A 23,117-nucleotide genomic window follows, 5' to 3' on the forward strand; every position below is an offset into this window, starting at 1 on the left:
TGTCTGCAGATGATCCAACAGTGCAGGAGATGAACAGAAACTTGCCATTGCAGACAGGAGAGATGATCATTATTGTGACAGTTCTGATTATGTGGGCAGGTAAGGAGCTTCCGTGTCACAGTTACACTTCTGCTAACTAAGTTATTTATTCATATTCTGTATGTATTTATTGGAATTATTTAAACTAAAATTGACGACTTCTGACTATAATTGGCAAATAGCCTTTGGGTCTGAGTGATTCTGTTTCTGCTTCTCTCTCTGCCTGTGGGGAAACACTATAAATTTTAAACAGCATCTCCCAGCAATGCTGAAGATCAGGCATTCACCAGGTTGAAACCAATGTGTGATGACACTGTGCTTTTAAGAAATGAATTTGGGCCATGTTTCTCATGCAGGATCTGTTTTAGCAGTTTGTTTTATTATCAATGCTGTTTTGTCTGCATCCAGCAGCCCTGCTGTTACTGCAGCAACTTAATTGTTAGAACGTTTGTTTTTATCTGGGCTAATGCTGTTCTGTTATTTTAGTGTTTTTCCCCCTGGGGTTTTGCAGAGCAGGGTGTCAGATAATCCCAGGTGACATGTGAAAATCTCAGAAGTGTCCTCACTGTATCTCGCCATCATCTTCCTGGAATCTTGTGGCTATGAGGGCCTCATAATGCATGCTTGCATTGTCTGGCCATTGCATTGGTCTGATCATCTGCACATTCAACTTCTCGGACCTCATCACTCTCATCCCCTTTGACTTCTTCCTCATCCGAGGGGACATACTGCTCTTCCAACTCCTCATTCAGCTTCTACCCAACCTTTGCATTGCCAGATCCATTAACGTGCAGCAAATGATGATGATGATGATGCGTGACGCCCTTTTGGGAAATGCTCCACCAGGTCTGTCTGTGCAGACAGTGGAATCTCAGTTTCAGGATGTCAGTGGTATGCTGAACCAAACTCCAGCTTGTAGCATCAGCCTCATTGTAACAGGAGTCTGAGGCCACCACGTGGGTGTTTTCAGCCACTTCCTTTGTGGGTAGCCCTTGTCACTGAGGAGCCAACCTTGCATTCTGTGTGATTCCCAGAAGATAGAAAGATCCAATCGTAATGGCTAAGGAGTATATGCAAAATGCTTCAAAGATTCCTACACATTGCAGCTGAGATGTTAAAGCTTTACACACCTCTCACAGAGGCACATGAGGCAGTTTGTTATATCCGGTCATTATTTACATTGCTCTATGTAGCCACTGGCATGGCCATTAGATTTGGAGTGGGGGCACAATTCTGGCTTGATGGGTTTTTAATGAGCACTCATGAAGTGCAAAGAAATGCAAATATAGTTCCCTACATGGTCTGGTGGGCAACACAACCCGTCAGAAAGTCAGGGGAGGAAAATTTCAATCCATTTCTTCCATCGGTGGGAAGCTGAGATTTGGCCGCACTCTGAATTTTCCCACATTGCCCACCATGTTGTCCACCGTTGGTGCAAAACTCTTCCTGAAGTCTGAATCACATGATACATTGCATCACTTCCCTCCTGGTGATGTATACAGGAAACATAACCATATCCACTTTCGGGTGTAGCACAGGTTTCCTCTTATTGCTTCCACATATACACAAGGACAAAAGTTAGTATTCAGAAAAAATGAAATGATCATGCCAAGCACTTATCCCTGAGATGTTGTCAAAAATTACCAGCCACTGAAAGGGATAATTTATTTTTTTCAATTATATTGCCTTTAGGTAGAAAGAGCAGAATGACTGGGAAATAAAACAGTAATAAAGGGAAATGGCTTGATTTGAGATGAGCTGTCATATCAGAGGAAGGCATTAGAAGACGCACCGCACATCAATAATAAATAAACCCTTGAGTGGATAAAGAGGAATATGGCAGTCAGGTCAAAAGCCAACTACTGAACAAAACAAGACTTGTTTAACACATTAGAGAATGGTGCAAAATTACACTGTGCATTATATCTCCATGTGGAATTCCTCTATTTGTTAGTCTGATAGAATTGGGAATCTAGTGCAAATAAAAGCTTCACTGTTGCTTTTAGAATAGAAGGTAAAGGAATTTTATTCACTCTTATCACGCAATGTTATCTCCAACCCTAAGTTTAAAAAACATGAAATTATAAAAATCCCCACCTAATGGTGGTGAGGACTGTGCACTAGATACTATAAACAATACTTTTCACTGAACAATTCTTCATTTTTTTTAATGCAGCACACTATTTTCTCAGTTTCATAACAACTGTGGATATAATTGTACATACGCAAATTTCAATTTTCATATCAGTAATGACTTTATGTTAATGCTATTATCAATCAGTGAAGAAAGAATGATGGAGTTGTTTCTTTTGAGGGGTGTGATTTGCTTCTGGCTGTACTAATTTGAATGGAAGCCGGGGGAGTGAACGTGTTCAGGTTATTCTATTCATATTTAACAATATGATGCTGTGCAGTGCAATAAAGGGTAACGTGGGTATGTTTAGCTAATGACTTTGGGGGTCATTACTGCAAATTTGCACTGAAAGATATGAAGAGCTTCCCTGCATCTTCTCAGAGGACTATGTCATAAAACTGTGGTTCACTGATGTAAAGAACTGAATTTGAACATGTTCCAATAAGACTGTGTTTAAACTGCATGATGTGAAAGAGGGGGTAAATGGCATACATGGATGGGGATGTTCAAAAGGGGATGGTGCAGTAGGTACCTTATGCCTCAAGAGGCAGACTCCATTATTTATGAGGAAGTTAATGCCCTTACTCATAAAGCATTCTCTTTGTAAAATATATCAGAGGCACATTTTATTGGTCAAATTTTAACAGCATGATTTTTAGAAAAAACAGTTTAATATTCTTTATGTTACATTATGCCTATATTTATCTAGTTGAATGATCATGGTTGCAAAAATACTCTAGCAAAGGATTCATTTTAAATTAGGGCTGTTGCTTCTTGTTGGTCAATGCGTCACGAATCAGAATGATTTAACTTGTAGCTCAATATAAGTGTATCCAAATGTAAATATCATTCATAAATTCCTGTACTATCTGGATAAACAAAGTTGGTTTTACAACTTTGGTCTGTATAGCTCAGCCATAGTTTAACTGAAATACAGAATAGCTTGAGGGGATGAATGGCCTTCATCTATTCTTAAGTTCCTAATAGCTTTTCTCACATTGTGCCTCACCTTCCATGTTTTCTATTTTAGTTCTCCTGAAAGACCTTCAGAACTTAATTCTCAAATTAGTCTCTATTCTATTCATATTCTTCATAGATACCCAAGAAAAAAGATTGCATGTGGGAATCGAGCAAGGGTGGGATGATATGAAAAATTGCATACAAGATAAGTGGACTCAGCACAGATAACTAAAAGTGGACTAAGGCAAATTCCGAGAGGCAGCAATTATTAGTCACTTAGGTTTGGTTCTCCCCTATATACACAGGTGCCAAGAACTATAAATGAGAGTTTACTTGCATTTTTGTCCCAAGTAGTCATTACCATCATGCTAACCTTTCAAATGTTCCTTAGTGTCATCAGTTTTACTGTAATCCATTTAGTTTCAAAGTGTGATATTCAAATTTCTGGATGACAGCACATTTTGTTGCAGGTGACAGACTGCAGGCCTCCAATGGCATAGCACAATTGAACATAACTTGTTCCAGCTTGTCTTTGAATCATCTCTAATACTTATCTCTTATAAATTTTCATTCTTAGCACTCACGCAGAAGATCTTATTTCAGAGACAGCTCTTATCTGTTCTAGCTATATGGCTGATTTAACACATGTGGGACAACAGCCTGAACTTCAAGTAGTGGGGCGAAATGTTCACCACTGGAGCTGAGACAGAATCTGAAAGCTCCAAAATTGAAATGATGCCAGTGTGGGGATGTAAAGGTACCACACGTGACCTGCCAACTTCCTACATAACATTTTCTGTAGCAAGTCCAACACTCATTGCTACACAATTTAATGATAGTGTAGCTATCAAGCTTGGTCTGCATCTTTAGACAATGCTGATCAAACAATTGCTTCTGGCACTATTAGTGAGGGGACTGTTCTAGTAGCTGAACTGCTTACTCACATTTAATTATGTTTTGTTAATGTCGGATATACAACTGGATAGTTAATACTGGATATGATTGATTAATTGCACAAACTTGATTTTCCTGAAACTGATTGTTAGCCCAACAGTTATGGCATTGTAATAAGTGATAAGTTGCAGCTCTTTTGTTTTGTATACAGTGAGAATGCAGTTGTTGACAAAAAGCAGGTCATGCATTTGTGTCTCTTTCTCTATCGCATGTACTCAAAGTAGGGGATAAAAGTCAACACCTCCAATTTATTGGCAATATTGCTAATGGTCAATCAACAGTTAATACAAAAAACAATTTTAGCAAATAGTTTGTCCTACATTAAAAGAACAATCCATACACACCATGATTGAGCAGATTATTATGCATACTTGAAAGTGAATTGTCTACTAAGGCAGCAATAATTCACATTTCTAAAAGTATGGAGAGGGATTTTTTTTTTTAATGGTGGGAATGAAAGTGATCGACTGCTTCAGTAGCGCGATCTGTCATCTGTACTGACTTCACTAGATTTCATCCATTACTGCATTTCAGAGGGAGCGCATTGATCAGGTTTTCTGTTGTTGGTTGTTATATTTGTCTCCTTTGCTGAGAGTTTCTATGCATATTTGTTTAAAACTCGGAGCCACAAATGTGGAACGTATAGACTGTAATCAGAGAGGCTTTGTGGCTTAGATCAGCACAAGCCTTTTAAAACAAGCTGTCAAGTTGATAAAACATGACTCCCCCTCTGCTTCAAGTGTATTTTGGATTTTTGTTTTGCTTTCTACCTGGCATGTAGATGCTGTTACTCAGAATGAGGATCACACAATATAATTAGAACATAGTCAACTGGTCCATGATACTACAAATTGAAAAACATGTCTATTTAGTGCATTTAATAGGACTGTGTGGACACAATTTGCCAGAAGGTTCTCGTGGCTTCATTAGAAACTGTCCCTACACACTATGGTAAAGAACAAAGAGTTTCTTCCTTTTTCTTGTCAAATTGGTGACATAGCTATTGCTTTGGAAATGCATAATTTATTCTGTCGATGTCTATTAGATGAAGCATTGTTGAAAACCAGCTGTCTGACAGGTCACGTGCTAGTACATAAATACCCAACACATGAGGCTGCTATTACAAACTGTCACCAAGTCTCATGCCTTTTCTAAATTATTTTCACTGTGAATCGTCAACTGCAAGCTGTGATTTTCATCTTTTTATTAATTGTCCTCAATTAAGTGCAAGAAACACTTCTTCTTCCCATGGTGCAACCTCACTCATTACCACTTATTGCACAAAGATTCGCTGTACTTTGAAGCAACCATTCTGCAATTTTAAAATCAAATGTGGAATATTACAATGAATGGAAATTTCTACAAATTTGTAATGGAAATCTGGGCCAGATCTTTGCAGAGTCAGGCCAACTTTTAAAAACTGCAGGTAGGACCCTCACTGCAGAAGTTCCATACCTTTTTTCTGACAGAGGAATATGGGTTGGATATGATTCAGACAGGTGGGAAGCCCAAACTCTACCGGCCAGTTGAAGTTAGTGCTGAATTCCAATAGATTGCAGTGTAGTGGCACAAAGTGCCTTAATCCTCAGTGTGAGAGTTGCAGATTTATGGAGTAGACATAAATACTCTTGAAGGGTAGATAAGATCTGTTTAAGGTCCATGATCTGAAGTTATTTAAATCATTGGGCTTTTTAAATATGAAACCTGAAACCAAAAACAAATTGACATTATCAGTTAGAGTTTAAAAAATATTGTCTGCTGGATTGTTTTGTTTGATAGGCTATCTCATGTAAAACAGAAAAAATATTATCACCTGCTCCTGCTGTTTCAATGGAGTTCTTTGTTGACATTTTTCAGGGGCTGTCACTATATGTCATTATGAATGTTTGGCTGAGTTTCAAAAGCTCAAAAGGCCACTTATCTCAGCAGGAAGTGGGCCAAGGTCACACTTTGACAGTTTAAATTGGCTATTAAAGGATTACTTGCTTTGCTAGGGTTACAGAAATTTGTATTTGTAACAGATTGTATACTTGAGCAGATTTAAAATCTTTGAATGCGTTTCATGAATGAAAGTTTTTCTTGCATCAAGTATGTGTAAGTAAAAGCTCTATCAGGCCAACATTTAAAAAGTGAGGTGGGACTCCAATGCAGAGGTCCCACCTCTTTTTCTGACAGATCACATTTCTACTGGCAGCAGAGCGTGGCTAGAATGTGATTCAGACAGGTGGGAAACCCCAACTCAACAGGGTCATAAGAACATAAGAACATAAGAAATAGGAGCAGGAGTAGGCCATCTAGCCCTTCGAGCCTGCCCCGCCATTCAATAAGATCATGGCTGATCTGTTGTGGCTCAGTTCCACTTTCCCGCCCTCTCCCCATAACCCTTAATCCCCTCTCTTATCAAGAACCCATCAACCCGCTTCTTAAAAATATTTAGCGAGGCAGCCTCCACCACTTCAACGGGCAGAGAATTCCAGAGATTCACCACCCTTTGAGTGAAGAAGTTCCTCCTCAACTCCGTTCTAAACCGCCTCCCCTTTATCTTGAGGCTGTGCCCCCTAGTCCTACTGTCTTTTTTGAGCGGGAAGAGTCTCTCCACCTCTATCCTATCCATCCCATTCATCATCTTATATGTCTCAATGAGATCTCCCCTCATTCTTCTAAACTCTAACGAGTACAAGCCTAGTTTATTCAGCCTCTCCTCATAGCTCAATCCCCTCAACTCTGGTATCAGCCTAGTAAACCTCCTCTGCACTCCCTCCAGGGCCAAAATATCCTTGCGCAGGTGCGGCGCCCAAAACTGCACACAGTACTCCAGCTGCGGCCTCACCAATGCCCTATACAGCTGCAGCAAGACCTCCCTACTTTTATATTCAATCCCCCTCACTATGAAGGCCAGCATCCCATTCGCCTTCCTGACCACCTGCTGCACCTGCAAGCTGGGTTTTTGCGACTCATGCACAAGGACCCCGAGGTCCCTCTGCACCGTCGCCTGCTGCAGTTTTTCGCCACGTAAGTAATAGTCCTTCCTACCATTCTTCCTACCAAAGTGGACCACCTCACACTTGCCAACATTAAATTCCATTTGCCATTTCCTGGCCCATTCGCCCAGCCTATCTAGATCCTTCTGCAGACTCTCCACACCCTCCGCACAATTTGCCTTTCCCCCAATCTTGGTGTCATCAGCAAATTTCGACACCCTGCACTCGGTTCCCTCCTCCAGATCATCTATATAAATGGTAAATAGCTGAGGCCCCAGCACCGACCCCTGGGGCACCCCACTAGTCACCAACCGCCAATCCGAATAGCACCCATTGACCCCCACTCTCTGCCTCCTATTTGACAACCAATCCTCTATCCACGCTAACACCCTACCCCCAACTCCATGTCCCCTGACCTTCTGCAATAACCTCTTGTGAGGTACCTTGTCAAACGCCTTCTGAAAATCCAGAAAGACCACATCCACCGGCTCTCCTCTATCCACTGCCCTAGACACATCCTCATAGAACTCCAGTAAATTTGTCAGACACGACTTCCCTTTAATGAAACCGTGTTGCGTCCGCCCTATCAAGCAATTCCCTTCAAGATGCCTCGCAATTTGTTTCTTTCAGCTACACATGGGTCCTGAGATATGCCCATATTGGATGAGTGGTTATGGAGGTGGCATGAGGGATATGAGTTGGCATAGGATGGGTGGTAGGCATGAGTTAGCATGGAAAGAACAGGGAGAGCATAGAGTGGTACTATAGGTATGAGTTGATGGCATAAATGGAGTGGGTGGGGGTGTGAAGGGTGAGTTGCAGAGAGCCTAATAGCTTCTAAAAAAACTGAGACAAAGTCCAAGAGAACCAAGGTTCCATGGTCACCTATGTTATCATAGAATCCTACAGTGCAGAAGAAGGCCATTTAGCCCATTGAGTCTGCACCGACCACATTCTCACTCTGGCCCTATCCCCGTAATTCCATGCATTTGCCCTGGCTAGTTCCCCTGATATTAAGGGCCAATTTATCTTGGCCAATCCAGCTAATGTGCACATGTTTGGATTGTGGGAGGGAACCAGAGCACCCGGAGGAAACCCACGCAGACATGAAAAGAACGTGGGAACTATGAACTCCAAACCCCCATATCCAAACCTGATTCTTCTGAGCTCCTTGTGCTGCATCCAAGGTGGCTAAATTTATTCTCTCTCTCCGCCCATAACTCTCTAGCATTATCCTAATGAGGAGGATAATCAATTGGCTATGGGGGGTTTTGCTAATAGTCTTATTAGGTGCATACACTGCACTGGAATCACTTTGGATTTAGGTACAATCCAGTTTGTAGAGCTTTTTAATAAAAATAAGTCCATTGACATAAAACCCACAGGTTCTGTCACACAGTATTAATGTAAAAATTTACCATTCTTGATCCAGAAGAATACAGATAAAAAAAATTCTGCCATTCTTCCTGCAAAATATAAATTATTTCTGGCATTCCCAGGGAGATTTTACTGTTTCCCACTTAAGGTTGCTGCTTTCCTTTTAGGCTCAACTTATTTGTGATCTTTCTATTCTCACTGGGTATGTGCCTCCCTATGTGTCCAGCGAGCAGCCTATTTGTTTATTCCAGTGAGCAGATGGTCTGCTTTCCCTGGACACCTGATTATGTTCACTTCTGGTGAACTCTGCCATCCAACTTTTCCCAGTAAGGAATCTCACAGCACCAGCTAAAGTCCAACAGGTTTATTTGGCTGCACAAGCTTTCGGAGTGTCACTCCTTCTTCAGGAGAGTCACCTGAAGAAGGAGTGATACTCCAAAAGCTTGTGCTGCCAAATAAACCTGTTGGACTTTAACCTGGTGTTGAGAGACTTCTTAGACTGCTTACCCCAGTCTAAAGCCGGCATCTGCCAACTTTTCCCAGTCAGCATTCCACCCAAGAAATTTAATTCAGTGCAAACTGATTTGCAGATAATGTCCTTGAGGGATTCATGTCAATGGAATTCGGGTAGAATAGATGGGTCAAAGATAGATCCCTTGGAGACTCTGAAGGTGCAGACTGGGGATAGAAATGCTCTGGCTATCTTTTGGTAAATAAGCGTGGATCAAATGTGAGATGCTGGAAAATGAAGGGTAGGCTATAGAGGAGAAGGTTGTGGTCGAGCAGCTGGAGATTGGTTACAGTGAGTGGTTGGTGTTAGGTTTAATACAGCAACTAAAATTTCAAAAATGTCTAAGATCATACATTACACTGAGCTATGTCACAAAGTACTGATAGCTATATAACTCTCCTCAATGAGTAGAGAATGATATACAACATATGCCCATTTGGGGCTGGCAGCTGCAAGATAAGTGCACCCTTGGATAATAGCAACCAGAGGCATGCAAACAAAACAGAAAAAAAAAACAAATATATTAGAGAGAAAACTGCCATTTTGTCAACAGTCATAATGTGAAGCTATCTACTCCTTTGGGAAGTAAACCAGCCACATTAGGAGCAATTTTGTGACTTTGCATTTCCAGCTGGGATCCTCATTAGCACATATCTGAAATTCAGGCACAGATTGAGTTAATAATCGGAATATTGTATGCAGTGCAGACCAGGAGCCAGCTTTCAAATGAATAAGCCTGCAGCTCAAGCTTTATAATACAAGTATATGAACTGACATCATGAGTGTCATATGGATTTATTGTCTCCATAGCAACAAGTCATTTTTAAGTTCTTAATTCTGATTCAATTGTGAAAGGTAGTAGAAGTAATAGAATGCACCTAATAAACCCAGAAATTCCTCAATCCCTCCAACCTCAAATCTAACTATATATTTACCATAGATTTTTGAAAAGCATTGCTGGTCACTTATCCCTGTATCGAAAGCTTCCACTCTCCTTTTCTGTCGATGCTGCATGCTACAGAGCTAATGTCAAAAATGTATTTCTTTAAATGTTGCTGCACACACCAGCCACAGTGCAGAGCCCATTAAAATCAACAACGTATGCACTTGTCTAGCAACTTTAATAATGTAATAAAATATCCCAAACTGCTTCACATAGAAAAATAAGCAAATAAAACAAGTAATTTAGGAAAATTGACCAAGCACACTAACAGGAATGTAGCCTTTGAGGAGACTTTTTAGACAAGGGGAGGATGTAATCAGGCAAAAAGCTTTTAAAGGGCCAATCCAGAAGTTGGGGCAAAGGTGTTGAAAGCTTTGGCACCAGCTGGTGACTTGTTCTCTGGGTAATTGCCATAGCCAATTTACACATGGCAAGATATCACAATCAGTATTAAAATGGTTGATGGTATGGCCATCATAACATTGGGCACAGTTGATGGGTGAACAGGTCTTTACTTTCTATCAATCTCTTACATTCATATTTCAGATTCCTCTTTTTTTGCTTTTAAGAGAACCTTTTGCTCTTCTTTGAAAGGTATCATGGGTATCTTAGCATGTATCTAAACCACCCAACAGGCACACAGGACCTCAGAATTCCCTCAATATTGCACTGGATTGCCAACCCAAATTAATTGGTGGATTTGATGAACTCGCACTCACAGCTCTGGGCATAGGACTGAAGCAGCACATGTCCAGAACACAGGAAAGGAGGTTGGTATGCATTGCATCAGTGGATGGAACATTGCCAGAATGCACATCAATCTCTACACTTAGCCTCCTGACACACATTTCTGAAGTGGCAGGATTGCTAATTCATTAAATCTTGTCTTCTCTACTCAAATAGCCAATGAACATTTTAAAAATTTGTTTACTAAATGTGGACATCACTGGCTGGGCCAACATTTATTGTTCATCCCTAATTGTCCTTCCACTGAATGGCTTGCTGGGCCATTAACAGGGCATTCAAGAGTCATCCACATTGCTATGGATCTGGCGTCACAAGTAGGCCAAACCAGGTAAGGACAGCAGAATTCCTTCCCTAAAGGATAAAAGTGAACCTTTGGTTTTCTAATGACAACCGACAATGCTTTCATGATCATTGTATAATCTTATTCAGAGGCGCAGGCACTAGCAACTTAGCCAAGCTGAAAGTTTGAACATAATTTATGATATTTTACAGTAAGTTAAACCCAGGATTCCCCACCTTTGCTGTTTTGGTGGAATTGGGGGTAGACCAGGTTAGGAATCTGATCCAGACACACTCCACCAGTTATCCAACTAGATTTATTCCTCCTGCAAAGGGGAACCAACACCCAGCTCTAAAATGTGTAGTCAAACTCCACTCCCACTCCAGGAAGATTCCCTAGTAGAGTTTGGAGAATCGGTAGAGCATTAAATTCATGGGACTCGGGCAAGGAGGTGGGTCAGAGACAGAGGTGCATTTTTATGGTGGTGGAAGTCTGACCACGGGGAGATGAATCTTGGGTCCACAATGACAGGAAATGTGAGCAGACTATACGGTCAAGACTGTTCATTGAAGGATGTAAAGGGTTTAATGCCCAAGATTCTAATGTGGCAGGCTATTAACCAATTCCCTCTGTCTGAACTATGGCCTGGAGATCTCATTGAGACGTATAAGATGATGAATGGGATGGATAGGATAGAGGTGGAGATCTCATTGAGACGTATAAGATGATGAATGGGATGGATAGGATAGAGGTGGAGAGACTCTTCCCGCTCAGAAAGGATAATAGGACTAGGGGGCACAGCCTCAGGATAAAGGGGGGGGGACGGTTTAGAACGGAGTTGAGGAGGAACTTCTTCACTCAAAGGGTGGTGAATCTCTGGAATTCTCTGCCCGTTGAAGTGGTGGAGGCTACCTCGCTAAATATTTTTAAGAAGCGGGTTGATGGGTTTTTGATAAGAGAGGGGATTAAGGGTTATGGGGAGAGGGCGGGAATGTGGAACTGAGCCACGACAGATCAGCCATGATCTTTTTGAATGGCGGGGCAGGCTCGAAGGGCTAGATGGCCTACTCCTGCTCCTATTTCTTATGTTCTTATTATGTTCTTATGTTCTTATAACCAGCACCGTAAGAGTTGTCATTGATTGGGTCTGATTTGATTCCACTTAGAAGAAGCCTCACACTAATTCTAGTGACAGAATCCTCTATGATTTATTGAAGAGGTACTGTGCCTGAAGCACTGTTAAGATATGTCACATTATATCTCTTGGGTGTGACAGAGGATGCTTTCCTCCTTAAAGTCCTCTTCGAGACAGTTAAGTATTTTATTTTAAGATGAAGAGTGAAACAATTTGAATTCACCAAGGTTGGGTTTGTCTAGTGGATCCAAGATGAGGCAGATCATGATTGAACTATCAGCAAAATTGCAAGAGAGCCTTTATGGTGAAATGAAGAAGTGCTGTTGTTACTTGCGCAAAGATATCCAGAAAGTAGATATTACTCAGCAAGTTCAGTGGAAGAAAGCGCAATTAAACTATGGAGCAGAATATTTGTTTTTAATGAGAATTTGGTAGTTCCAGAAAAAAAATTGTGCTCCACACCTCTTAGTCCCATTCTGTTATGTTCACAGAAAGCTTTGGTGTCATTAGGTTCATGGAATGGGGAAAATGTTCCTGGCTTACTGTTCACCTCACCCTGATGGAAGCTGAGTAGTCATGATGTGGAGATGCCGGCGTTGGACTGGGGTAAACACAGTAAGAAATCTGACAACACCAGGTTAAGTCCAACTGATTTATTTGATAGTAAACACATAAGCTTTCGGGGTTTCTCCCTTCGTCAGGTGAATGGAAAGGTGAATTCACCTGACGAAAGGAGAAACCCTGAAAGCTTGTGAATTTGCTATCAAGTAAATCAGTTGGACTTAACCTGGTGTTGTCAGATTTCTTACTGTGGAAGCTGAGTAGGCCATTCAGCTCTTCGAGCAAAAAAGAGAGAAGGGTCTTGATCCCAAAGACCTGTGATTTTATGAAGTGTTGCCAAACATTGCAATACCCAATGCAGTTTTGTCTGAACTCAGGAACCTCTCTCAGTGCTATCAAGATGCATTGGTTGTAAACTTCACTTCCCAGAGGGATCAATTAAATGGATACTCTTACACATAAAGAAAAGCCCCTCTGGCAGCAGTGTATGGAGTACAAGGGATAATGCGAGTGACAGCAGAGCAAGCGAGAGGATGAGTGGGTAATTGAAAGGAGAAGAGGTAGAGGTACAAATGGAGCTGAAATGATGGTAGGAAGAGGAGGTCTTAATGGGAAGATGATGAGAGACACCAAGTAAAAGGAGTGAGAGGCAGCAAAATGCAGATGCAATGGGAAACAATCATCAAGGGCCACATTTTTTTTCCTATAGCGTGTATTTGAAAAGGCAGCCTGTAGCTGTTGGTGGCTCTTCTCACCAGCACTCCACTCTACTTATGTTGTCCACCATCTCATGCCAAAAAGAGGAGAGAAAATGAGTGAGAAGTGGAAGATAGGCAGGGAAGAGAGAAGGAAATATGCAAGACCAGATTTTCCAGGCTGTCCCATAGCTGGGATTCTCCAGTCCCACTGCTGTGAATAGAGGTTTGACTGAGTGGCAAATTCTCCATTCTCGCTGACAGCGGTAGCGGAGTGTACGCGACTGGATAATTCTGGCCACAGAGAGAAGCGGATGATAAAATGAGAGACACAAAATAGCACACTAGCTATTTAACACTTTTTTTTTGCTACCACCTGCTTTCTGCACCTTCAGCCATACCCTACAATTTTATCTTTAACAATTACCATGTATAGAGGAACTAAAGTGAATTACTAAACATCATCAATGTTAAATGCCATTTCTTTTTTAATTGGTGTGGGAGCCAACATATGAGGTTGCGAAGCATTGGTTACATGCCTACAGAATGCACATGTATTTTCTGGACACAGATCTACAGGGACAATGCAGAAAGCTGTTAATTCCACCCAGGAAGGCAATCTCCCAAATGGACACAGCTGGTGATAGTTGGCAGAGTCTGTGCAATTTGTCCACTCCAGTAAGATGTATTTTTTGCCAGAGCCAATGGGCAGAATCTTCCAGTCCTGCCAGCAGCAGGCAGCTTGGTGGGCAAGGGACTTAATTCAATGTGAGGACAAAATTCAAGATCAACTTTAGCAAACATGTTCTAGAATTTTAAAGGAGGATTAAAAGTGTTGGGAAGCCCTTTTGCACTATTAATGAGTCATGTATGCTCATTAAAAGGCCACGTCACCAAAATTAGAACATTTGCTATAACGACTGCACAAAAATGTCATGCATCTTATGAAGCAGACGTCTTCCATGACTAACAGTGAGTCGCTGCTGCATTGTCTTCTGCAGAGAGTGTCCATAAACGTCAGCATAAGATTGACACCGGGTGGTGGGAGTGCCAGTCATGTGGAAGGTGACCAGAAAAGGGGGGAAAGATTAGTGGGGAAGTGTGGAGCAAGGGCCGGGCAAAGGTGGAACAAATAATGCAGGCTGTCCGGGTGCCCTTTATGTATTGCCTCCTCTCCCAGACTATTTACTTCAGAGTGTGTTGGATGCTGGGACATTGAGTAAATTTAAGAAGGAGGTAGACAGATTTTTAATTAGTAATGGGTTGAAGTGTTATGAAGAATGGGCAGGAAAGTGTGGTTGAGGCCAAGATAAGATCAGCCATGATCATATTGAATGGTGGGGCTGGCTTGAGGGGCTGAATTGCCTATTCCTGCTCATGGTTCGTCTGAGCTAATGACAGGGATGGTGACTTGCTGCATGCCTCTACCCTGAAAATTAGCAAGTTTCTCACGGGTGCATAGATAATAAGCAAAATAGTGCAAGACCATGTAGGGCCACCCCACAGCAGAAATCACTCCTATTTCTGTACACACCACTGAACTTTGACCCCAGCGCAGGAGATTCTGGGCAACCTTTGGGCTCTGGCCATGCACATTTGAAATGTATTTTCATCATATCACTGAAATATTCTCTTTTGGTGTATTGCAGCTGTTATAGCTCTCTTCTGCAGACAGTACGACATCATTAAAGACAACGACTCTAATAATAACAAGGAAAAAGCCAAGCCTTCGTCGGAGCACAGCACACCAGAGCATCCGACTGGTGGATTATTGCGTAGTAAGGTGAGTAGTACTACAGGTTCCATGGGATACCATATATTTTCACTGATGTATTTATTCATTCTTAAATAGCAAAATTTGGGGTCATTAATAATTAGCTTTAATATTTTCATTTTGCTTTGCTGGATTTTAAAAATGAAGTATTAATGATATCACCAAAGGAGCTGCACACAACAATACCAGGAAGGCATCTCCTGATTGAATCATAGGTGATAGAATCCTGACAGTGCAGAAAAAGGCCATTCAGCCCATCGAGTCTGCACTGACCACAATCCTACCCAAGTCCTATTCCTGTAACCCCACATATTTACCCTGCTAATCCCCCAGACACTAGGGTCAATTTAGCATGGCCAATCAACCTAATATGCACATCTTTGGACTGTGGGAGGAAACTGGAGCATTCGGATGAAACCCACACAGACAGAGGGAGAACATGCAAATTTCACACCAACAGTGACCCAAGCACGGAATTGAACCTGGGTCCCTGGCACTGGGAGGCAGCAGTGCTAACCATGATGCCATCGTGCCACCCCAAGATTCCAGACAACATTGAAATCTGGCATTAAACAGATTGGAAAGCAGTATAAAAATGGGTCAAGTTTTCAATTTATTTTCCAGAAGTAAAAACAGCTTTGTGGATCAGTGTCTCTGAAAAAAATATCTGGTTTTCATTTCCATGGACATAAAGATTGGGAAGATTCTATAATGGGAATGAAAATAATCAAATAAAAGGCATGTATATAATCTAAATAATACATTTATTGTATTATTGTCCAGAAAATTAACAATGAAACAGGCCACCAAACTTGTCATGGAGATGGCACAGGATTCCACCCAAGCTTTATTCCGTTCTGTTTAAGTCACTGAACCTTATCTTCTATTCCTTTCTTCCTCGTGCACTTCATTTCCATTTAAATGCATCTAGCTATAATGCAACCATTCCATGTGGCATCTAGTTCCCCATTCTCACCACTCTCTGACTAAAGACATTTCTCTTGATTTCCTGATTGGATTTATTAGTGACTATCTTGTTGCTGAGACCTCATCTGCAAGTAGAAACATCGACCGGAAAATTGGATGTGGCCCAGAAACAGGCGTGGGGATCAGATGCGTGATTAACCCATGCTTATTGTTTCTGGTGCAGTCAACAAACAAGTTTCAGACTACTTTGAAGCCAGTATTCAGCACACAGTTGAGTGGCTGAATACCTGAGCATAGGTGTAAAATCAAGAGAGGCTGGCACAAGCTCAAACACTACATAAACCACCTGACACCTTTTAAATGGGAGATATATTGTGATTGGAGCAGATGTTGGAAGTCATGCTAATTGTACATATGACCTGGGAAAGAAACAAGAATGCACAAAATAAGAGTGGGTTCTAAGGAGACCTTACTGCAGAAAGGTGAAGAGGAAGCTAGCATCCTCTATCTACAGGTGATTAGGAGACCCTCCAGACTGACATTGCAATGGTAATGGGAGACAATAGCTGCCTTATTCAATGCCAGAACCATACCTTCAAGGACCTGGATACAGTACTGCAAGATGTTGAGTTGCCTCACACATGCTCAAGGTCAGTGAATGCTTGTTCAAATGCATGCTCAAATGAGGGCTCATTCCTTTAAGACAAAGATCAAGAGACATTTTTTCTTTGTGTGTCATAAATCTTGAAAATCTTCTGCAAAAGGCAGGGGAAGCTGAGTTTTTGCATGTTTTTAAGGCAGAGATAGATTCTTGATTAACAAGGGGTGAAAGATTATCAGGGGTAGGCAAGAACGTAGGGTTGAGGGTACATTCATATCAGCCATGATCATATTTTAATGGTGGAGCAGGCTCAAAGAGCCCAATGGCTTACTCCAGCTCTGAGATTATATATTCATATCCTTACAATTAAACAACTAATCCCATATACTGCTCAACTCACCACCTCTTCACTCATCTACCAACAGTTCCTGTAAAGAATATACTGTCCCAAACACCATCACCAGCCTCAGACTGTACATTCCTAGCATCATTTCGCATCCCCCCCCCCCCCCGACATACTTCACAATTTTGTAAGCCTCACATTCACATCTTCCAGCTTACATAAATAGCCAATTATTCAACCATGGCAGGCACTTCACTGAAACAGATTGCACAATAATCACTGATGCACTTCTTGCAGGACAAGGTGGCATTCATTCATGTTAGCAGCACATAACAGGCAGGAACAGGCATGCTGCATGTCCTCACCCCCATGAAGTTGGTGTTTGCCATCTTTCCACTGGACAAGATTAAGGCTGTAGCCAGCTGATGAGTTGAAAACATCAAAGATGATGGTATGTTCCCACCTGACTTTCCTTCCCATATCCCACTATAGTTTCATCCCACAGCCTCGACTAATGTTCAAGCTGTGGATAGTCTAAGCATGCAGCCTTTTCCTCACTACAACTTTAACTTTGTGCCAAAATCTTCCAGATACCCAAAAGTTGCAACTTGGCCAGGCAGTGGTACAGAAGAAAAGTGAGGAAGAAGCAACAGATAATGAAGAATCACCATCACTCACTCTCATACTCTCACTACCAGCTCACATATTAGAACATAGAACATAACAGCGCAGAACAGGCCCTTCGGCCCACGATGTTGCGCCGACCAGTTACAAAACAATGACCCACTAACCTAAACCAATCCCTTCTCGTCCATAAACCTATCCACGGATCTCTTAAACGCCCCCAAACTAGGCGCATTTACAACTGCAGCAGGCAGGGCATTCCAATCCCTCACCACCCTCTGGGTAAAGAACCTACCCCTGACATCCGTCCTATAACTACCACCCCTTAATTTAAAGCCATGCACCCTCGTGCTAGATTTCTCCATCAGAGGAAAAAGGCTATTACTATCCACCCTATCTAAACCTCTAATCATCTTATATGTTTCAATAAGATCCCCTCTTAGCCACCTTCTTTCCAGCGAAAACAACCCCAAATCCCTCAGCCTCTCCTCATAGGACCTCCCCTCCATGCCAGGCAACATCCTGGTAAACCTCCTCTGCACCCTCTCCAAAGCCTCCACATCCTTCCTGTAATGTGGGGACCAGAACTGCACACAGTACTCCAAGTGCGGCCGCACCAGAGTTGTGTACAGTTGCAACATGACACTGCGACTCCTAAATTCAATCCCCCTACCAATAAACGCCAAGACACCGTATGCCTTCTTAACAACCTTATCTACTTGACTCCCAACTTTCAGGGATCTATGTACACATACACCTAGATCCCTCTGCTCATCCACACTATTCAAAGTCCTCCCGTTAGCCCTATACTCGACACATCTGTTATTCCTACCAAAGTGAATTACCTCACACTTCTCCGCATTAAACTCCATCCGCCACCTCTCGGCCCAGCTCTGCAACCTGTCTAAGTCTTCCTGCAAACTATGACACCCTTCATCACTATCTACCACACCTCCGACTTTGGTGTCATCAGCAAACTTACTAATCCACCCAACTATACCCTCATCCAGATCATTAATAAAAATTACAAACAGCAGTGGCCCCAAAACAGATCCCTGAGGCACACCACTCGAAACCGAACTCCATGATGAATATTTACCATCAACCACCACCCTCTGTCTCCTATCCGCTAGCCAATTCCTGATCCAATTCCCTAGATCACCCCCAATCCCATACATCTGCATTTTCTGCAGAAGCCTACCATGGTGAACCTTATCAAACGCCTTACTAAAATCCATATACACCACGTCCACTGCCTTACCCCCATCCACCTCTTTGGTCACTTTCTCAAAAAACTCAATAAGGTTAGTAAGGCACGACCTACCTGCCACAAAACCATGCTGACTATCTCCAATCAATTCTTTACTCTCCAAATAACTATAAATCCTATCCCGAATAATTTTTTCTAAAACCTTGCCCACAACAGAAGTGAGACTCACCGGTCTATAATTCCCGGGGAAGTCTCTGTTCCCCTTCTTAAACAATGGGACAACATTCGCTAACCTCCAATCTTCCGGTACTATACCAGAGGCCAACGACGACCTGAAGATCAGAGCCAGAGGCTCTGCAATCACTTCTCTTGCCTCCCAGAGAATCCTGGGGTAAATCCCATCCGGACCAGGGGACTTATCTATTTTCAGACCCTCCAGAATATCTAACACATCCTCCTTATCAACTGCAACACTGTCAATTCTACTCCCCTGCAATCCAGTGTCCTCCTCAGCTATATCCATGTCCCCTTGTGTGAATACCGAAGAGAAATATTGGTTCAATGCCTCTCCAATCTCCTCCGGTTCCACACATAACTTCCCTCTGCTGTCTATAACTGGCCCTATTCTTGCCCTAACCAACCTTCTGTTCTTAACATACCTATAGAACGCCTTAGGATTCTCCTTAATCCTATCAGCCAAAGTCTTCTCATGTCCTCTTTTAGCCCTTCTTAGCTCACTCTTCAACTCCCTCCTAGCCAATCTAAAGTTTTCTAGTGCACTACCCGAGCCCTCACGTCTCATCCGAACATAAGCCTCCTTTTTCCTCTTAACCAACGAAAAAACTTTTTTGGTGCACCACGGTTCCCTAGCCCTACCAATTCCTCCTTGCCTGACAGGGACATACCTATCACGGACTCGCAGTAGCTGCTCCTTGAAAAAACTCCACATTTCAGACGTTCCCAGTCCCTGTAATCTCCTATTGTCCCAGAACGTTTACTAGGGGATAACTCGAGGCAGCATCTGTATGTGCTGAGGCACTGGACACAACTGGGTTGCAGCTAGGGCAGGGGGAATCGACAGAACAGGTGACAGCTTGCAGAGGACAAGGTTACACAGGAGCTCTGCTGCAGAGGATTAGACAAGAACCTCAATGGGGAAATGTACAGAAAAAGGCTGACGTATGCACACACAAATATTTTCTGTATTGACAGATACAGCCCGGAGCTGGGAACCCATCATTTGCAATGTGGAAGTGGTGGCCAACTCTGTTATCACATTTGTGGATTCAACCACGATGGAGCATCTGGTGTCTGATAATTCTGCTTCCATTGTAATATATACAGAAGCCAAGCAGCATCTGGGTGCTGCAGTGGAAGCTCAGGGTGTAGTCACGCAAGTTCAGCTTGCTGATACAAATGGTCAGACTATTGCCATTATGCCAACAGCTATCACTGTTGAAAGAGGCTTTGCAGACTACTGCAGGCCAGCAACCTGTCCTTTAACAAGTTCTGAAGATTGTTGAATTGTTGAGATGCTTCCCTTAGGGAGTGGCTGTGGTTCTGTGGAGCAAATATTTGCTGTCAGCCAGCCAACCCAGATACCTTCGCCAGTCCTTGCCTAAAGGTAAGCCTTCTGGAGATCATCCTTAAAAGTTATACACAGCATCCTTCCTCCAACCATGCTGCAGCAAGTGGGCTAGCATTATGTAGGAGCACTCAGACCAGCAAAGGAATACAGACAGCACACACTACAGAAATGCATAAGGCTGATTAGTTGACTTTTGTATAGAATATGGTTGACAGATTTAATTGAGAAGCAGATTTGCAATGGATGTTTTGCAGTGACTTTTTTTTTTACTGTGGTAATGCAGAGGCAACAATGGAGAGAAACACAAGGAAGTTAAGTAGTGGAACTGTTGGTGAATGAGGATTTGGGATTCCATTTGTTGGTGCTGATAGCCTGATGCACCAGACATGGACTGCCAAGCCAGAAAGGGGCTGTGTTGGCTGCTTCTATCTTCTCCATCTTTCTCCTCCCACTTTCTGGTGCCATGTGCAGGATGCAGCAGAGCATCATGGATCATGGCATATGCTTTGAAAAGTATGGCAGGCATCCTCCAGAGTGCCCAAGCAGTGGGCGCACTGTTGAAGAATTCCAGCGTCTGCTGGATGACATTCCATGTGGCAACATGGCTCCTGTTATATGAATGCTGTCCATGTATGTGTGGCTTCAATACTGGGGCAGATAGAAAATAGCCCTTGTTGCCCAATAGTCAACCTTTGGGTTCATGTAAAGGCTAAAATGGTGCTAGCACAGTGAGATTATGGGCATCATGACAGCTGCCAGGATATCAGGCATTGACAAGCATGATGTGCTGTGCGTACTCACGCACCATTTTGACATTGCAGGAGTTTCTGGATGGGGTATATTTCTGAATTGATATGCAGTGCCACAAAGTGGCATGTGTGCAGTCAATGACCCACGGGGAAGCCTGCTAACCTGCCAAAGCTGTGAGCTTGCTCCATCTGCTTCTCTTTGGAAAGCGAAAATGCAATGTACACTCTTCGCATACAGAACATCACTTTCCTCATACAACAGTGATCAACAAGCTATTGCCTGCTCTAATCTGGAAGAAGCCACACACATAATGGCCATGGTCACTTTTACAGCTGTTGGCAATGTTATCCTCAATTTCCACTGAGATTGCAAAAGGCAGCAAAATTTAGTGAGCATATCACAAGTAAAATGGAGGATGAGTACATGTTATTCTTTGCTGAGCTTGAGATAGGAGAAATGCTTCCTGAAGATCCTGGCTGGATCAAGTGTCCTGTCAAGAGCCGTAGTAATACCGCAGGCCAAGGGGAATAATGTACCTTGATTTCCAAAGGTCTTCAATAAAGCACTATGAGAGATACCTTATAAAATAACATCAGTGGGTATCAAGGAATATCTAAGGGAAGAAAGCATAGGATATTTTTAAGAATAATTGAATTATGAAGGGTGGAGATAGGAAGAGAATTGCTCTGGGGCAATGCTGGAATCTTTTCTGTTGCTGGTTTGCCTAAGTAAACTGGGGTTGACGTCTTTAATTCTAAACTTACAAATGAAACCATATCACTAATCTGTTTCTTTCTAATGAGTTTTATTCCAATATTTTCTTCTGTAAATGTCTAAAAATGGTATAGAAGACCTAAAAACTTGTATGAGTTGTATAAAACATTTCAATCAAAGGGGATAATGTGCTGGCTGTAAGAACTGTTAACATCCCATTATGTTTTAATTTTTTTTATTGTTTCTAGTTCCAAAATAACACACCAGCAATTAACATCATTGAAGTTTGACTGCTGCAGTGCGGCACTGCAGATGGAGCAAGAATTCAGCAGACTGAAGGAATGTTGTCTAAACCTGAAGAATCCATATTTTGCATTACTAACACCAGTTCTTTATGCCTGAAAGCATGTCATAGCCGAGGCTTTCTTCCCTCAGAGATACCTGCATGGAGACTGAAGCCATGCATGCAGGATTCCTCCTTCAGCACAAACGGCCACCAAAGTTGTTCAGCGTGGATGTTGTCCAGGATCCAGAGACATGCAGCAATAGCTAAGATCTACAAGTAGCTCTGCAAGCTTCAGAGCATCCTATTCTATAAAAATCCAGTTCTCGTTTGCTGGTCTACCAATCCTCAGATTCTTTGTTAGAGTGTAGTGGACCAACTTAGGGACTCAACGCCCTGAAAGAGGTCAGTTGTGAAATAGTACAGTTCTGGATTCGCGGTCAGGGAATTTCTCTGCGGCCAATGAATTGAGCAGGTGAGGAAACACCTGGTTGCTGACCAAGAGGGTATTTTGTAAATGTGTCAGTGATACCCTAATGAATGTGCTGCATCTGTTCAATTTGAAACAAACTCTTTAGCTGAGATTCTAAAAGTCAAACCACAAAGAAGATGCCATTTTTGCTGACATGGCATAACATACTAATTTATTTTTCCATTGCTTAGAAATCAAAACAAGCACACACACACATGCACACTATGGAGTTTCAGTTTTACTATGATTAATTCCATTGAAGTAAAATAACATTTTTAATTACATTAATGTTCAAACCATTATATTGATTCATAATATTCCTGGCAGGGAGATTAACACTAATAGAGAAAGAGACCTTTCTTCATTTTTGGAGTTAGTGCTCCCATTTATAGCTAGCAATTGAGGTTAAAGTATCCATTGTAAAATAACACCGTGTGTAATAATGCAACTGTAATTAGAAATAGCAGAGTTGAATGAGAAAAACATCATTACCTTATGAATTTTTGGGGAGCAT

General features: G+C 42.1%; 1 protein-coding gene across 1 annotated transcript in view; it reads left to right on the top strand.

Moving 5' to 3' along the window:
* Positions 1-22,531, top strand: part of fndc4b (fibronectin type III domain containing 4b) — a 170,658-nt gene extending 148,127 nt beyond the window's left edge. Inside the window, exons 4-6 of the mRNA XM_080193281.1 lie at positions 10-99; positions 14,967-15,100; positions 22,097-22,531. Coding sequence (XP_080049407.1) covers positions 10-99; positions 14,967-15,100; positions 22,097-22,138 — 266 coding nt within the window. The 3' untranslated portion in view covers positions 22,139-22,531. The remainder of the gene's footprint in view (positions 1-9; positions 100-14,966; positions 15,101-22,096) is intronic.
* Positions 22,532-23,117: the final 586 nt, after the last annotated feature.

Source organism: Carcharhinus amblyrhynchos, chromosome 7 (genome assembly GCF_965287045.1).
Source record: "Carcharhinus amblyrhynchos chromosome 7, sCarAmb.v2.hapA, whole genome shotgun sequence".
Lineage (NCBI taxonomy): Eukaryota > Metazoa > Chordata > Chondrichthyes > Carcharhiniformes > Carcharhinidae > Carcharhinus > Carcharhinus amblyrhynchos.